The 19,726-nt window shown below is 36.9% G+C and overlaps 1 protein-coding gene across 5 annotated transcripts in view; it reads right to left on the reverse strand.

The window, feature by feature from the left end:
* Positions 1 to 19,726, reverse strand: part of COMMD10 (COMM domain containing 10) — a 152,473-nt gene that overhangs the window by 110,614 nt on the left and 22,133 nt on the right. For 4 of the 5 annotated variants that reach the window (XM_077171388.1, XM_077171389.1, XM_054652710.2 and 1 more), the window contains one exon: positions 18,425 to 18,535. In XM_077171388.1, the coding sequence (XP_077027503.1) occupies positions 18,425 to 18,535 (111 nt within the window). Of the gene's footprint in view, positions 1 to 16,679; positions 17,551 to 18,424; positions 18,536 to 19,726 lie in introns of those variants that run through there. The other variant, XM_077171391.1, reaches the window with a different exon arrangement.

Here is a 19,726-nt window from a genome sequence, read left to right on the forward strand (position 1 = left end):
CACAAGAAGCTGTAAATAAGCTCTTCCTCTGAGGTAGGCACAAATGGCCACTGTAAATGCAAATCTTAGAGAAAGCAAGGCAGCACACCCCAGGGATTTCAAGATTTCTTCAGATTATCCACTTACATAAAGCCTTACTTAAAACAGATAGCCCCAGTGAGATGCAAATCTAAAGTTTCATTCAGACTGTTTTAACTGTGCCATAAACATCATGACTGTCAAAATCCACTCCTCTACTCCCCCACCATGTTGCTCTGCATGTCGTATTTGTACTGCTAAAAGTAAAACAAAGGAGCAAGCTGCAATAACACAGTCCAGACCTACAAAATGGTTACAGCACAGAACTAAAGACAATAAAAGCATGTGTGAATTTCTTATTTTATGTGGCTATGCCTCAGACATGCTTATTACTTCTGAGAATCTGACTGTGTAAGAATAGTTCAGAGTCCATCAACTGTTACAAAACACATCACAAATATCCTTCTTCCCCTCTGTTCACAAGAAGTAGAATTAAGACACCTTGCTTCCAAGGAGAAAGTACTTGGGCTCTATTCCTGAGCTTACCACCAAAACGCAGCATGACCTTTTGCTAATATTTTATCTCTGTTAGTCTGTTTCAGATTACAGAATTCAGGTTGGTTGTTCTGGTTTGGGATTTTTTTTTTTTTTTTACTTTTAACCACTTACAAATAGGAATAATATAGAAAATTAATGTTAGAATCTATGACTTCACGTGAAAATACATTCTCAGAAAAAAGTGTTTCCATTACTAATTCACAAGAGCATTAAGAGAGGAAAAAAAAATACCTCAACTCCTCCTTCACTGCAAAGTTTGTTTCATATAATAAAGAAAGAATAGATTAATTTTGCATTTCCAAAACTTTTCAAAAGTCTAATTTTTGAATTTAATCAACAAAATAAACAAGACCCAAAGGAATGTAGGGCACATATTTCAGTGTGTGATTCTTTTTTACTTTAAATAACAAAAAAAAATTTATTAGGATAAATAAGTGAGGAAGGCAACAGCATTACTATTGCCACTATGTATTGTAACAAGCACAAACACACCTTTACCACCAGCAAGCACTGCGTGTTAGGATGAGCACCTTCCACTGGCAGATTACTACGGTTAAAGGAAAAAAAAACCAAAAACCAAGCAAAATCCTGCTTCCAAGTTTAGCCGAATAATAATCAATATTTTTTGTTTTATAATACACTTTCTAAAAACTTTTTTTATTTATTAACTATAGCAATGTAACATTTTACTACCATCTTTCTGTTCCTTACACTTTCCAAAAACTAAATGTGAATTCAGTCCAACAGCTGGCTTGTACATTTTTTGTTTTACAAACTCCTTCCGTAGGTTTACAAAGTGATCCTACATACACCACGCAGCAATGCCACAGAAATGCAGCCATGCACTATTCCACATTCCCCAGCAAGCTGCCCAGCCTCTCTGCCCTCACTCACCAACCTCAAGCTGGTGGTGTTTGCAGCAGACTGAAAGAAGTGACGTGTTTTGGCTGCACCTCTAAGGGAAGCCCCATCAGCACACTCCTGACACCCGAGTTGCTTGTGGAGGCACTGTGGAGGCACAGGTGTAGTGCCAGGTGCCAGGGGATGCTCTGGGACTGCGCACCCCACTGATGGCTCCAGCAGCCAGCCGTGTTTGCCAAGCAGCCCTGAGCCGGCGGCGCAGCACAGGCGCGTGCGCACCCATGGCACACACCAGCTTGGGCACAGGTGTTAACCGGGTGCGCAGCTTGTCACACTGAAGTACAGACAAGATGCAATTTTAGCAGCCAGTGGATTAAAATAAGGAACGCTGCTGCTTGTTACTTGTGAAAAAGAGAGGCAAAGCTACGCAGAATCCAAAACTTCCACAGCATTTCCACAATTTTTCTAGAGAGCACTAGCATCATATTAAAATTAGCATCTAAAGAAAGAAGAGAATTCAAGGTGTAACAGTAAACAGGTAAGAACACTGATATGAGGAAATATGAAAGTGCTGGACTAAAATCAATAACTGCCTTTAGCAGTAGTCTGAAGAACATTTTCCAATTGTGGCAAAAATCTGCTATTTTTAAGTACGACAAAAATGGATCATCGCTGCAAGGAATTTACAAATGCTAATCTTATTTACACACAAAGGAACAAGTTAAAACAAATCTACCACTAATTTCAGACCTTCCAAGAGAAATTAATCGTATAAGTTACCAATTACAAAAATGTATTTTCTCCAGAACACTGCAGAGTTTAGAAAGGAATATGCAGCAAAAATTAAGGTCAACATTACAAATGTTGAAGATTTTCAGGGATAAAAAATTTATTAATTTTAATATTTAACCTTCATGCCTCAATCACTGTAAAATGCAGAATCAGATTACAGTCTCATAGAAGAAACAGAAAAAAGTTTCCATGAAATGCTACTCTATTTATTGGTACTAAACAAACTTAAATCCCTAGTATTACTCTAGTAAAAATAAACTAAATCCATAATCATAAAGAGTCACAAGGGATCAGAATCCAGGTCTCAAGCTGTTTGTTTTTTAAACTACAAGCCATGCCCAGAGTAACTGGAACCATAAACATATACCCAAATACTATTTTCACATTAAATATGGAATACCACAGAATTTGCACTCTAGGCACAGAACAAGCATTGTCTTCGGTCCTTTATCCTGTAAACAGCTTTTACCTCATTTTGGTGCTCATTCTTGTCAACCTGCTCCTTATTGTGCATGTTTCACATAATTACTATAATGCCAGGCTATGCTAACTATCATACTACTGATTAATGTTTGACATAGGTCCCAAGTCTGCCAGGTTATGAGCTACTTGTTATTCTCCATTATCTAATAGAGACTGAGTGATTTTTTAATGAGAATCAATTCCATTGAAGAACCCATCTGCAATGCTATAGGTTGTTTTACTTTTTTTACATCTCCCATTAAGCATTTCTAATGAAATCATTTCTAATGAAAATTCAGTTGGACACCTTAACATGAAACTCAAAATGAAAAATGTGACCAACTGGCTAGTACAGCATGGTTTTTAGAAAGAGTCAAAACAAATTAGGCACCTTGCACAAAAGGTTCATCTTTGGAACCCACGCACTCTATCTCACTATTCTTGTTTAAGCAAAACAGGGCAGATTAAATACAAAATTAGCATTAATCTCTTCAGCCTCTTTTCCGAGGTTCTTTAGAAGGTGGAAAAGAACCACCTTCTAAAGCGGTTTTCATAAATGAAATCTCTGCATAACTGCAGAAAAATTTATCTTGAAAATAGGCCTCAGGAAGCCATCTGGCCCAACCATCCCCAGATTCCCTGCTTAAAGCAGGGATACCTCTGCAAGTCCAAGTACTTTGCTTTACAGAGAATTTTCAACATATACCCCACAAATGTCTACTTCTCACATCTTGGTTGAGGACAGCACTTTCCCATGTGAAATGTGAAAATTTCAAATTTCAAACTTTTCAAAGTTTGAAACCCTTTCTTCCAAACCATATTTAGCCATTTCCAGTGATGTTCTCAGTTTTTTCCCCTTCTTGAAAATGTTACTTAAAATACTAAAGGAATACATTGAAATCCTTTTGATAATAATCACCATAATCATAGAAAAGAATCTCTTCATTTCAGTTGCCCTGATCACTGCAACAATTTTTTAGCTTTTCTTGGGCAATTTCATAATTTCTTTTTATTTTTTCTTTTAATCACTGGATATATTACAAGGAATATCCCTCTCATCCATTATTTCCTCAGCTCCCTTAGATACACACCAATTATTAGCTGCGAAAACAAAGTGGTAGGCTAATTCCTGCAGCTCAAAGACGAGTTTGATTCTCAGACATTCATTTCCTGCCTTGATTAATTTCATACATTTCATGTCACTCTTAATCCTTTAACCCAAAGTATTTTGGCTTCATTCTATCTTATCTATTACTAATTTGCCCAATATTTACTCTAAATGTGGTCCACATTGACACTTAATTCCCATTCTTCTTCCTTTGCTGTTTTCTCTTTCATAATGCATGCTGTTTACAACCACATAAGCCTTTCTTTCTTATCATTGCTATTTTACACCTGTACCTTTTAGTTCTATATACTTCACTTACATATCAAATTCTTCTTATTGTATACTTTGGTTTACGTTTGGACACAATGGAAAATTATTTTAAAACAGGTATTATTTTAAAGCAGTACAAAATATGTTCATCTCTAAAACTTTATACAGACAGCTCTTTTAAAGTGAATTATTTGGGGTAAAAATTATGTCATTTTAAGGAGCGTATGAACAACACTACTAATAGTAGAAAAACAATCTAATCAAATAGCACGTCAGATAAACAAGGACAAACATGATTACAAAAAAAAGGTGCTAAGCAATTTCCTGCTTTTTTAATTTGTGGGACTTTTTAAAATATTTAGTTTTCTCTCCTTCTAACTGATTTCATTAAAAAGAAATGCCAATGCATCAACTTTAACAAATTCCATGCAAGTAATTTATCTTTCCTGCCTCTGAAAAGAATAAGTTTTAATCATCCTATCTTTGCATTAGTAGCAATACTAAACGGACAAACATACATATTTAAGTGCCTCACTTTTATCTACATCTGTAAAGCAGAATGACAGTCTTTAAATGCCTACTAAAATAAGGGAAATGACTGCTATTTTGTGAAAAAGAAGTGTTAACAGTTAAAAACAGGGCACAGCTTAAAGCTGTATTTTCTTTGCTATGTCACACCCCTCTCCATGCTAACAACTCACAACCACCTGCAAATCAGTCTATTCCTTTGAGTGCCAGTACAATTTTTCTGTAGATCCCACCAGAAACATAAGGTGTCATAATTTCTAAAAACCTTCAGGCCATCAGTTTTGTTTCATTTTCTAATTCATTTCAGGGCTCCATTTTGCAGCACAGCTTTACAAACATACCAGTGCAACTATAAGAATGTGAACTTCATTCACCCTCTACAGGAAAAAAAACACACACTTGGGGGTTTGATATATTTAGAGGGAGAATCAACACAATTCTCAACTGCCAGAAGGAGAAAGGGGTTTGGATTTGTTTTTATTTCCAAGGTTTCTATCTACAATCATAGTTTGTTCTACTGCTTTTGTGCTAGCCTTGAAGGATAGTTGACAATTGCTGACAAGGTATCTACTTTCAATGCAAAAAATACCACTTTAACTTAAGCATCATTAAGGATTAAAAACATCTCCAACATTCTAACAAGAATAGTCAAGGAAACTGAACCCCCCACAATAGGCTATTGTCCTTGATGCCTGTTCCAGAGGTAATCTCCTCCTTGGTCTAGAATTTCCTGCCCCATTTTGAACCAGTTTCCAGGGGCCATGCAGGCCACAGACAGAGGAAGAGAATTGAGAGCAACACAGATGTTACTGTCACTAGCACACATACAGTCATACAGTCCCTTACTACTTTCATGTATATATATGATTTTTTTTTTGTTATTAAGAAATTATTTTATTATAATCAAAAATTACAGGGAGAATCCTTTTGGTCACCTCATCTATCTTTCTGCTAGTATGGCTGCGTCCTATTTTATATATAGTATATTTTATACTCCCTGGAAATGTTGGGATTTTTTTGTAGAGCATTCTCCCACATTTCCACCTGTGGGAATATCAGCCATCATCTTCTACATTATTTTATTTGCCAACTTCAGAAAGCAGAGCGAAGGCAGCTGATTCCCTGTACTAAGATTCAAGGCAGGAAGGAAGCAGCATCAAGCGTTCTTCTGCTCCACGGCGCATTATCTCCAGCACTTAGACTACTTACTCCCCACAGTGCCCAAGATTGTGGTGCTTAATGACACCAAAGCCTGACCTTAAGTCAGAATGCTCATAACGACTTAGTGTTTGGGTAAAAATCCAGGAGTTTTATGAGAAACCATTGGCAGAAATGGAATGGTAGTTTTTATACAGTTTAGGTCAATTAAACTTGAAAGTCATTTTGTGGCACAAACTACAAGACACCTTACTAGCCCAAAGGCTTTCTTCTCCACACTTTTACATTCAGTAAAGTCACTAGTACTCTTTAACAAAAAAACCCAAACATAAAACCCAAACTCCCCCCACAAAAAAAGTTCTAAAAAACAAACAAACAAAACACCAAAAAAACCACTCACACAAGAAACCTCAAACCTATAACTGAAGAGAGTATTCTGTTGGAAGCTTAGGAATTAGATGCAAATAAGGAAACAGTGATTCCATGTAAACAGGTACTTTTCTTAAAAAAACTCTGCCTCCACAAAGCCAAAGAATAATTTAATTTTTCAAGCTCTGAGGTAATATGAAGATATTAACACAGGTACAAATACAATGGCAGATTACTTTTGCACTTGTTCCAAACCTGTTGCTAGAACAGCACACTACTGGATGTTGTTTCCAGTGGTAACAATGTGCAGTCTTCCTGACACTCAAACTTGCCCTAGTCCTGCAACCTTTTTTGACAGAATTCCACACATATGAATTTCACATAAGCCTGCAAATGGGACGTGCTTATCTGCATATAAAGACACATACTAAAATAATAGCTCTTTGGTTTTGACATGCAAAGCTATTTTTGCAGTTTTATAGGCTGATCCATGTTTGGTCTACAATTTTTATTTCCATATCCACTACAAAAAAAAAAAAAAAAAGAAAAAGGGAAAAGGAAAAAGGAGGCTAATGATGAAAACATATTACTGAACTGCTTCATAAAACAGTGGGAAGAACAGAATTCCATTTTTTTATTTATTTTTCCAGCATCTAAAGCCACATCACTGTAAAAAGTGAGCAGTCTGTCAAGTGGGATTAGAATATTTTGAAAACAAATTATTTTATTGCAAAGAAGGAAAGAAGGAATTTAGAACAAGTATCCACAATCTGATGCCTCACTGCAGTGCTTAAGTTACAGCACTGCACATCACATGCTCTGCATTGACAAATATATTTCATCTGTCTATCCAAAAAGAAGAGACATATTAGATGCCTTTTTTGGGTAATTTGGGGAGTTTTTTGGAGTCATATCCTTCTTCTGCCTTACTATTTCCACACTTCCTCAAAAGATCTGCCGTTGGTCTGTGGCTCACCCTTGGAATGCAGTCCCTCAGAGAAAAATGTTCTTCTCTTCTCAAAGTAGCAAACACAACTTACTTATACATCATCCTAGACAAGCATCAAAGGCCTCAATGTCAAAGTCAAGGATAGTTCCAAGTGCTTAGTGACTTCCTGAAGGCCACAAAAGCATACAATTGCAGTTTGAAACAGTAATGTGAATTCTAAAGCAATTTCACTAAGAAAGTAAAATCAAATTACAATTGAGTTGAATTTTCAAGAGCTTTTCAGAATGATTGTTCAGTGCTTGAAAAAAAAGCACTGCCATAACCCTTCTCAGAGGTTTCCCCCATGATTTTCCTCCATAATTTTCCTCCATGATAATCATCTTCAGTTTTACTCCAAAAAACTTCTTCAGGCTCAACTCAATTTCAGATAGCTCTCAATGAACACTACCTTCTTGCATTTCTGTGCTGTTCACTGCCCATACTGCCTCCATCTCCCCGTATCTGTTTCATGCACTTCTGCTCTGTTTTACCATTTCCAAACATCACTGTGCCAGTTCACCTGAATCTGCCTGGCTACAGTACCCTTGGCAAATTAATGCACTCCAACATAGCAGCTCCTTGCTGCTACAGCAAAGTAGCTTTCCTGAAAAGGTTTACCTTTTCCTCCTGTATGGTGTCTCAAATATATTCGCACAAATATATCCCAATATATTGGAAAGAAATCAAAGAAATAAATTTCAATACCATAACCTGGCTTTTCTTCATTTCATCTATATTATTACCAACCCCATTTTGGTCCTCACAAGAAAGACTTTCATTTCCACTAAACAGGATACAAATTCAGAAAGACGAAACTAAAATGTTCACTCAAGAAACTGGAGTCAAAAATACAGACAGGAATATACTGCCATTCAGGAACGCTGAAGCTGTGTAAAAACTGCCTAAACATCTTGGGTTTATATAACACTGTGCTTTACATCATTTTGGAACAAAAGATACCCCACGGCATAAGGGCTCTAAGGCCTCAACAACAAAGGAAGCCAATCTAATAAAGCATTGTAATGATAACGCTTTATTAGATATGTGACAGATTGTGTACTTAATCAATCATTGTTCAACAATAAAAGAAACAGAAACAACCATAAAAAAAAAGTTACTAGTTATATGTGGCAGCCCTTGAGAGCTTGTATAGAATTTATTAGATATAGCACCAAACTGAGGAATTCTGTCCCACTTGAATGGCAACTCTGATGTTTGAGGAATTTCAAAAATGTTTTGGAATCTGTTGCATTTCTTTGATAGGAGAATAATGCACCTGTTCCTATGAAGATGAGATGACAAAAAAGAAGAAGGAATGGGAATGTGAAGAGAAATAACAACCAGGAAGAAAACAGCTCAGGAATTGTTTTTCTGTAGTCAAAAGGACCTTCCGTAATCTACAGGTTTTCTTCCTGCCTCTAACTGCATCTTCAAATAAACCTTCTCCTCCTGACTATTCTTAAGATCTTCTAATAAAAGGCACTTACTTTCTAGTAGTAAGTTCAGGTATTTTCAGGCAGTATTTGCCTGAAAATGTACTTGTTCCTGAACAAAATATGTATTTGCTTTCACATGTGTAGATTTTGAAATTCCTTTATTTAGGATTCAGAATAGAGGAGTAAAGATGACATGAATTTGAAATTCTCTGTGCAGTTACTGAATCCTGTACTCAGTTCCAGCCTGCAAAACTTCCAGAACTACTGGGTATGACGGCACAACTAAATTGCCTGTTGGCAGCCCCTAAGGTACTGTGTCCATCCCCCAGAAAGCTTAAGCCTGTGGCTCTTCCTAAAGATATCAGGAAAAATTTCTTCACTGACATGATCAGGCATCAGAATGGGCTGCCTACAGAAACAGTGGAATCACCACTCCCAAAATGTTCAAACAGCATGTGGATGTGGCATTGGGGATATGGTTTAGAAATGCTAAGTCACTGGTTACATTTGATGATCTTGAAGGTCTTCTCCTGCCTTAAGGATTCTATAATTCTTTAATACATTACACCATGTCATGAAGCAGACAAGTGAAGCCTTTAGTGCTGAAGTACCTAATCAAAGAATTGTACACCAACAAAAGTAGTAGTAGTAGAAGAGCTCCACAGTAATCTAGATATTGGCAAGTTGTTTTGCTGTCAAATTCCCAGTCTCATAACATGACTTATTTCAAAGCACAGGTATCTCCCAACTTCTTGTTTCTGTTGACATTGCAAAAGATGACAGAGAAATAATCTAGTATTTTTAACCTTGTTAAAAGTCTGCTGCCTGCCTCTATACACCAGAGGTAATACAAAAAGCTGCAAATCAGTCATTGCTAAAAAAGAGAGACAAGCATTTTCAGTAGCTTTGGATCTCTCTCGCCTTTTGTATTATCTATTCATTACTCCAAGGCTTCCAAATATATTCTTAGTAACAGGATCTGTCCAATATGGAAAAAAAGTTTTTCCTCTCTCCCTTGAAATCTTTCTCTTACTGTCTTGCCACTGAGCATGCACTTCTAGAAATATGTTTTATTTCATTAGTAGTAATTTTATACAATCATACTGAACAAGATTTTTTCAGAGGCTGTAGGCCATGCGGTGGTTTATGGTTTTCCAATGAAAGAGATCATATTTCATGTATTTCAACCAGTGAAAAAGGTCACTTGTCATAGCAGCTTTTAAAGTTTGTTAAACATTCATACAAAGCCAAGTGGCACAAACTGAGATGCCACACAGTTTCAGATACCAGACTCCTGTCATTGGTAAACAACAGGAAACAAAACAAGTGAAAATTGTCTCCTCTGCATATGAATGAGGTGATGACCTACCTTCTTCCACCTGAAGAGGGACTGGAAAGGGTGTCACAACACTGTTAGACACCTGTTCGATGTCAAATGCTTGGCCTTGATACTGTTTGACAGCTTGTACTGCATATTTACTGCCATGAGCAGGACAGATGTTAGCAACACAGGAGATACTAACTTTCTACTCTTTCAAGAACAGATGTACTATTTCTCCAGAAAGCCAGATTTGGCAATTACATTTGTTTCAAACTGACAAAAAAATAGCAAAAGTTGAATGGAAGTCTTGCAACAGGAATGCAAGTCCAGCAATTTGACAAAGTGGGCGATAAAACTGCTTTTAAATTCAAAACCATGCTATTAACCCCCAAAGATGCTTGGTTTGAAACTCATTACCACAAGATTACTTTTCCTTGACAGTACCTACCATTTTGTACCAAAACTCACAAAACTACTAATTTAAAGAACTGACAAATTAAAAGTAAAGCACAGGAGATAATTACAATGGTGAACAGAAATGTAAACTGAATGCAAATAAAGAAGCGTGGGCTCTTGCTACACTGCTCTGAGCAGACCTGGTGAGATGCCTGTCACATAAAACACCTAATTAGTTTGTAATAGTCTAAGCAAGACAGAACTGCTGGCAAGGTATGAACCAACAGAGTAACTGGAAATGGTCCTCCTCACCATAATCCTTTTTAAAGGTACACGACACAAAAGCAAGGTGCGATCTGCACGGTACTGAATTGGTTTGGCAGCTGCTCCTTGTCACCCATTCAACTGTTTTCACAGCCTCTTCTGATACAAATATTGACATTATCAGGAAGAAAAGACAAGCACATATCTTTCCATAAGACACGTGACAGATTGTGTACGGAGGAGGAAACATGACTAGGTACAGGATGCACGGCCCCAACGTGGTCCCAAAGTAAGCTGTGGAGCCTGACCCTGACGAGATGCAAATGCTCTGACACGGAACAGTTTTTCTGCTTTGGGCTGCACAGTATTTTTACTTTACTTATTTTACATCAGTAATAGAATTTGTAATTTCTTAAACCAAATTAAGCAGTTTCATATGCAATGTGAACTACCCTTTAAGTGAATATATTTTTCCTAGTATCCAGTCTAAACCTCCCCTGATGCAAACTGAGATAATTTCTTTTTGTCCTATCTTGCCTGGAAGAAGAGACTGACCCCCACCTGGCTATGACCTTTCAGGCAGTTGTAGAGAGCCATCAAGTCTCCCTTGACTTCCTTTTCTCCAGGTTGAACATCCCCAGATCCCCCAGCCCTTCTCATCAGACTCCAGACCCTTCATAGCTCTGTTGCTCTTCTTTTTGTTATACTTTGTCTACTTCTGCCTCCAATTGACTCAATTCTCAAAGGCAGCAGTCAAAATCAGTGTGACAAAGGAGAAGGCAGAAGAGCAATATTAGTAACATTGGATTTTCTGTTAGAGCAAGTCCAACTTTCACATTCATCTCTCCCTAACCTCACCCATTTCTTAGACTTCTGCATCTTTCTACCATAGAGCTGGTAAGAAACAGACATGGGAGAGATGGTGGTTTTTTACATATTTGCAAAGGTACCACAGAGCTTATTGTCTCAGTAAAAACAGAGGGAAAAATAATGTCCAGAAGTTCTGCAAAAGCACTGAACAAATAGGGTTATCTTCCATTGCTACATACAAATAAAAGCAACAGTTCATCTGTTAAGGCACTCCATAGCTTCTGAGACTAACAGGCAAGAAAATATATAAGTGCCTGAGAATTTGCCATGAATCCCAGGGATTTGTCTTCTTCATCTGAAAAGACTGAAGTACCAAGACTACAAAACCAGTTTGGGGCAAACAGGAGACAAGTTTTCTAAGAAAAAATATGTTATGAACAACTGCATAAAATAAGAAAAGCTCACCATATCTTTCTGGTTTTTAAACTCCCTCAAGGCCCTAAAGTTTAACTCTGCCTGGCAATGAAATGATCACCAAGTTTAAACTTCAGTATTTGAACTACTTTTCTGCTGCTTATTGGGACTCACAACAGTACAGCTACATATTAGACACAATTAAATTTACTCCTGCATAAAAGATTCATTGCTAACTGTAGGCCAAGGTTGCCCAAGGCTGCAACCAACTACAGTCAACTGGCACCATCTTCTTTAGTTCCAAGACACAAAGAGACAGGGAGAAAGTCTAAGAATGTTCTGCCATGAGCAGAGCATGTGTAGAGGCTGTAACAAGGTTTGTAAATTTATGTGATATAGTCTGTATTCATAAATTTTGCATACAGCCAGATGGAAGAAATGTAAGTATACTGAAAAGAGATCCTTACTATAAGCTGGATAATGAAATAATGTAAAATTACACATGAAGTCAGATAATTAAGTACACACTTCAGTAGAATTGCCAGAGGTGAGTGCATACTCCTGGAGCCAAACCCTGTGACAAATAGTTACTAAGAAAAATGTCAAACTACTCCAAACTTACAGAATATAGGTTACACGGGCATCCATTTCTATGCCGGTAAGAAAAAAAACCCTCTCAGCACTTTAAAAATTCCAGACCACAGATTAATTTTTCCTCTATTTAAATGGATTTAATCAGAAGTAATAGCTATGATAGATCAAAACCAAACAGTCTAATGCAGGATTTGCTCTTCATCGTTAGGTGCTGAATTTCCGTCACTCGTGGAGCAATTAAATTTCTGTCATCTGTCCGTAGCAATTTGACTGCTGGAATCAAGTTATAAATTTCAGGCTCATTTTTCTGTGTTTTTCCCGCACTCAAGATTATACTGTCTTTCTTACTACCACTCCTACAAATATGAGGACCTTTCTCATATTCTGAAACCTCCTCTTAGGGAACTTTCTTCTTTCCTAACAGCAGCACTATTTATTAGGGTTTAATACTCAGAACAAAACTCATTTAATGATGTACACCTTGCCAAAAGCAGCAACACTGCCTTTTCAGAAGCACAGAAAAACCTACACAGGACTGTGCTGTCTGAGGCTATCCAGGTCTCCAATTAACTCCTCCGAATAGGAATGAAGAAACCCTTTTCTCTCAATCTAGTCCTTAAATATTTTTGCATTCACCCAAGGCCTGTCCTACTTTCTTTTTGCAATTGTTAGAGACTTACAAATAATCTTGATGAGAAAATTGAGCTCAGCTCCAGAGTGTACATACAAGGCTGTTTGTGCTCTGAGAAGGAAAAGGGTGATGTTCTCATCAGAAAAGAAAGTGGTTGAGAGGGAGCTGATGAATGTTGGAAGCAATTTACAATTGTTTCATCTTTGGACCTCATCATAGTTCTTTCAGCATTATTACTTTAAAGTGTCCTCTTTTTTGAAGGCCCTACAGATAAAAATTACTCTTCTATTTCGAAAAAAAAAAAAAAGGCCACATAAATGCATCATCCCCAAAGGCAAGGACTGACATGACAAATGAAAGGAGAACATGCTCAACTCTGCCACCTCCTACGTCTCAGAAGTGGGATCATATTACTAGCATCCACCAACTCCCACTGTTGTTCCACTCCACAAACACAAATTCTTTTCAGAGAAAAACAAAGGGCTAAACTGAGGTGGAAATGGAAGTACCACCGTATTTTCTTACACACTGATCAATGTGCAGGTCCTGCCTGCATGCCATACAGGCTGCAGAGAATGTATAGTGTGAATTAAGTAACTGATGTAGCTCTGATAGAAGATTTCTCATTTACTTTGCTTTGTTGTTTTTTTTTGTAACAGATGGGAAAAGTAATCACAATGGCAAACCCAGAAAGTAGAATGGTGTACTTATTGAAGTAAACAGAGCAAAAAGGTAAAAATTTTGTTCACTGCCCAGAAATATATAAAAAATCTGTAAAAAACAGGAGAAAAAAAAAAGCCCAACACATATGCTATTATCTTAACAAGATAATAATTCCAGATTTCTAGATTTCTACTTACTCAGTGAAATGATGAATATGTAGTATCACCTCAGTTTCAAATATAATCAGACTACTGTTTGATTTTCATAGAATCATAGAATATCCTGAGCTGGAAGTGACCCACAAGGATTATCAATGTCCAGCTCCAACTCCTGGCCCTTCAGAGCCCCAGGAGTCAGACCATGTGCCCGAGAACATTGTCCAAAAGCTTCTTCAGCTCTGTCAGGCTTGGTGCTGTGACCACTTCCCTGGGCAGACTGTTCCAGGGCCCAACCACCCCTTGGGTGAACAACCTTTTACTAATATCCAGCAAAATCTCCCTTGACACAGCCTCACAATGTTCACTCAGGTTCTGTCACTGCCACCACAGAGAAGACACCAGTGTCTGCCCCTCCTCTCCCCTCACAAGGAAGCTCTGGACTGTTATGAGATGTCTCCTCACTCTCCCCTTCTCCAGGCTGAACAGAGCAAGCAACCTCATCTGAAGCTCATATCACTTCACCTCTAGACCCTTTACCATCTTCGCTGCACTCCCACAGCCATTCTCTAATAAATCTATTTTATATGGTGGCACTCAAAACTGCCTCCAGCACTCAGGTGAGGCTGCCCCAGAGCAGAGCAGACTGGGACAATCCCCTCCCTTGCCCAGCTGGCCATGCTGTCCCTGATGCTCTCCAGGACACGCTTGGACCTCCTGGCTACCAGGGCACTGCTGGCTCAGATTCAACTTCCATCAACCCCCACATCACTTTTCACAGAGCTGCTGTTCAGCATCTCATTCTCCAGTCTGTCCACATACCCAGGGTTGCCCCAGCCCAGGTGCAGAATCTGGCATTTGTCCTGATTAAAATACATTTGGTTAGTGATTGCCCATCTCTCTTAATTTGTTGCAGTCTCTCATGTGTTACATTCCCCTGTTAAAGCATCATGATGTTAGGGGAAATTATTTAAAAGGAAATAAAAGTAAATCAGGATAATATTATCTGTCTTTTGCCAAAAGTATTACACTACCAGGTTCAACAAACCAGCACAATTATCAGTTACTTTTTGTGAGGCAAAATCCTGTAAAAATTCTTCATATACATCTATAAAGAAGGAACAAAAGAAGCAAAATATTGATTTTTCACAAGGAATATCTACATAGTATTTATACTGAAAAATAGAGCTCCCCCAAGAAGTTCTTTATGGTTAAGAATAAATTCACAGATTAAATAAGGAGAAGGAAAACAAGAAAAGAGCAAAGCCTTCCATAGGACAAATTGCAATTAGATAACTGAATCTAATAAAATCTGTGGAGTGGATTTACAGAAGAAAATTGGATAACTATCGAGAGACAACACTGGGCAAGAATAATTTATTTATCCTAACGATTTTCAAGCATAAATGGTAACTACAGATCATGTGTGAAAATACACAGTAACAAATACCTTATATAGTAATGTGCCTTACTGTATCTTGTTAATGATGAGTAATAGCAACAACTCTAAGAACACACTCCTACTTCCCATATTCCTCTGTGAAGATATTCAGCACCAATTGTGTGACATTTCCGAAGCCCTTCAATCTTTCTACACAATTCGATACTATTTATTTATTTATTTATGTGGCTTCTCCTACAGTTATAGAAATTTATCACAGTTGTTTAAAAAAGTCTGGACTAGATAGCCTAAGGAATTACTGCTACTAACAGTGGGAAGGAATGTGACAGTGTGTGTCTATGTGAATAGTTACCAAATAGATTACTGAAGGAAAGAAATATTAAAAAAAACCACAGCACTTTTTGGCATCAGCCTTTGTTTGCAAACCAAAAAATCTAAATTAACAACAATCTAAATTGTCAGGATTGTTAATTTGTTCTCCTTCTAGTGGTCAATTGAACTTATAGCCATAAAAATAATGATACCCTGTACAGAATCTCCAGACTGTCATGTTGCTATCAACAGTCCAAAAATCTGAAACCAAATTTACGATTAAAAAAAACCTTTATACACAGCTGCTAAGTTACACATTAGTTCTCAAATGCCACCTAAACTCATCAAAATGTCATAAGGGAAGCAAAGGGATCTTGCAAATCAAAAATATGCTTCCTATTATACCAGTTTGTTTCATGTGTCTAGTTCATTGACATTTCACTTCTCTCAGATTCTGAGATGAATTATACATTTGAAAAAATTAATCATTATAATAAAACACTGTTAATTGGATTTTTAATTGGAAGTTCCTTTTTTCTCTTTCTCATACAAAACATCAGCAGCAACCAAAGCAGCCTAGATCACAGGACAACTTGGGCTGGAAGGCTGTGTCTGGCAGCCCACATTACCCACCCGCCTGCTCACACTGGGGCTAACACAAGCATAATTCCATGCCTGAATATAAGCAAACAGCAAATCTGTAACAAAACCCAGTAAAAACAGATTAACAAAAATCATGAGCTCTGATCACAACTCTTGCTAGTCATGAGCAGTTTATTTCCTGGGAAATGCAAATGTCACTAGCAGCTTGAACCACCTGAAAGAAATAAAGAATACCCTACTTTTGCATTACGATGGATTTATTCCTCTGGGACTCTGCATTTCATCTGAAGCTGACAAAATGTACTCTATAAATATTTATACAGCATATACCAGATTTTTTTTAATTTCTCAACACACAAGTAACATCCATATAGCCACAGGTTTTATGATTACCTTTCCTCAAGAGATAATTTAAATACTAATTTTAAATGTCTTCTTGTGAATAAGAACAGTTAAATTGTTCTTTAAGTAGTGTGATTTGTAGTAAACACAAATGTATTGATATAATTAATTTTAGTTAGCAAAAGTGAAAATAATAGCCCATTTCATCTGCCTTGCTCAGTATGGTTTTTTTATTAATAGGCTTTATTTTTTTCTATACACAAGAGAAACTTCTATTGTCATATACAGATTAGAAATGTAAACACTTAAACACTTCCCACAATGACTGACTTCAGAATTGATTCTGAGTATTATCTCAAAAAAAGCAAAGAACCAGGGTGACAAAGAGCACTACTGCCCCCTAATGAGCCAGACCATAAAAGCTCCTCTGTAACAGCATTTTGTGTCTTTCCTGAGAAAAAAATCAAGTCATTATATCCATGAATTATGAAAAAAAGTGAAAAAATAATCCAATCATTAAGAATATAAATTTTAAATTTACACCACATTTCTGCACAAAAGGCACACACAGTTTCATAGAGGAAAAGAAGAGGTATCCAGCAGCTACAATTTTCAGATACAATACTTAATGCACCAAGGATCACAAAGATGCAAGATATAGCAGAAAAATTACCAGCACTAAGCAAATATTAGTCAATCTTAGGTACTAGGAAGTAATCCCATAGTGATCTTCACACCAACCCAGATTTTTAAATTTTAATGTCTCTACTGTGAGAGCATCAGTTTTCTTGTTGCATTGTTTCATCTAAATGCCCACCATAGTTTATTCTAGGCTTGTAATTATCTCAAAGTAATTCTGATCTTGATATCCCAACATATCCACAAAAAGAAGTAAGAGAGGAAACAGTAGAAAAAGTCCACTACATGAATTCTGTTTGTACAAGAAACAGAACTTTCTGTCTTACATGAAAGTGACATTTTTCTGTCTGTATTTTTTAATAGTTTTGCCATAAGAACTGAATCTGTATTCAATGCTCACCAATGTAGCTTGGGCATAAAATTTTGTCCAGTTCCTGTATCTGCAGCAATGAACTGCTGAAAAAAATACAACTGCTGCAAGTCTTAGTGAGAAGCACAAACTTAAGCTATGTATTCTCATTTTATTTCACCATAAATCAGAAATTCCACTCACATTAGTAAAATTACTGAATTAAATGCAATGCTAAAGCAGCACTGAGTTCTGATTTCTCTCCTCAAACTTCTTATACTGAATTTTTCATAGGTAAACGTTCTGACATAGGTAAACATTCTGACAGACACCACAGAAATAAATTTCAATTTCCGTTAGCAAGATAAGGTTAAAAGCAAATCATGTGTCTAATTTGAAACATGCCGGCTAACCAAAGAGACAGATTTTACAAATAAAAAATTATGTTCTTTAGTGAGTTTGGATTCTGATATGCCACCAACTCACTAAAATCATTGAACTTAAGACTCCACCTTAAAACCTTCAAATACTGGGTTTCTGTGGCCTCACATAGTGTCATCATTCACATATATACATCAACAGCATATGATGATGATTGCAAATGATGAGCAATGTCTTGCATAACTACACACATGGTAGAAGGCTGCAACCTACTATGTATTAAAAGCATAAGAACTACAGTCACATGCTATGTGATAAAAATATATTATCTAAAAAAAGTTTAGAGACCTAAAATAACCATATTCCCTATTTCTCCTATTACAGCCCAGAGAGCTGGTAACACAGCTCTCAGTCTGCTGAATATTTATGCTATTATATCAGTATTTCACAATTCCAAGAGTTTACTATAACTTATATGAAATACAAAACAAAAATAATGACAAGAATAAGAACAATTAAGAGTTCCAAAGGATGCCTTTAACAGAACTTCAACATAAGGTCACCATGACAACTCGTTCCAGCTCTGCTAATATTTCTTACCTTTGAATCTTCATTGCTCACTCCCAGCTCTAGCACAGCCTGAGGAGACTTCAGCTTTGCTTGCATGGACTCCGCCATTTGAAGATTAAGCTGCCATCCAACTGTTTCAAGCTACAAAACACAAGTTTAGATGACAATCAGATGGTACAGAAGCACTGATGTCAACCCTCAGGCCTGCCAGTGGTCTGTCAGTGAACACAGGGTCACATTCTACAAATGTTAAATATTTGTTTACAATGCATAATATTTGTACACAATTTCCCTCAAATTACCTTGGACTCCAGGACAGATGTGCTTTTCTCTTATCTAAATTACCATTCAAACTGCCTACTACCACTCAAATAGAGCAACTTCCTGTGTCTCAGATCTGATGGACCCAATCCATAGAACACAACTACAGATCCAGAATACAGTAGCTTCCTCTTCTTGTGGAAGTTTATCAGCAAAGTTGCAGATTCAATTTCATATTTATTTTACTTTCAGGCAAAAGAAAAAAACCTAGTAAATACTAAACAACTTAAAAAACTTGATTTCTTAATCCACAGATCTACTCATGTGTGTTGTACCATATTCAGATCTTAACGACAAAAATAATTTTGCTTTTTGAATTATTAATGCTGAAAGGACAAAACCCAGGTAAGCATGTGAGCAATAGAATTTTTAATAGAATTTTTTTTAAATACAGTGAAAGTTCTTTTTTCATATGAAGTTAAATTCAAGCATTATTAAGGTACAGCTCATGCACAAATGAAGTACACAACAACAGAACCACAAGGCTTCCACAAAATGATCCTCCTGGCCTTAGTGAATAATAAGAAATGGAAATACAAAGCCTTACCATCTGCCAAGATAATTTACACACAAATTCTTTTTAATCTAGGGTCTCCCCTCTTCTAGTAAATATTGCAGCTGATATGGAAAAGTGAAATAGTGCCACATCTTCATTAATCTCTTACCAATCTAACAGCTAAATTCAGCTAAAATCATTAACAGAATAAAGCCATGTCAAAGGCCTTGTGAACAGCAATACACGCCCTGCATCCTACAGTGACAGTAATCTCTAAATGAAAGATAGGAAAAGGTGGGAAAAGCTCCTCCCATGGACAAAGCTCAAGGATAGAACTCCGAAAATTTCTTGCAGCTATACGATTTACACTTACAAACTAATGTACTTTACACTGCATTTATCTGTACGCAGGATGAACAGCAGAACTATGTAACAAACACTGACCACCACATATCTACGCATACCAGAAGGAAAACTATGTATCATGATATATCTTAACCACCAAGGCCAGTACA

Source organism: Agelaius phoeniceus, chromosome Z, assembly GCF_051311805.1.
Source record: "Agelaius phoeniceus isolate bAgePho1 chromosome Z, bAgePho1.hap1, whole genome shotgun sequence".
In the NCBI taxonomy this organism is placed as follows: domain Eukaryota; kingdom Metazoa; phylum Chordata; class Aves; order Passeriformes; family Icteridae; genus Agelaius; species Agelaius phoeniceus.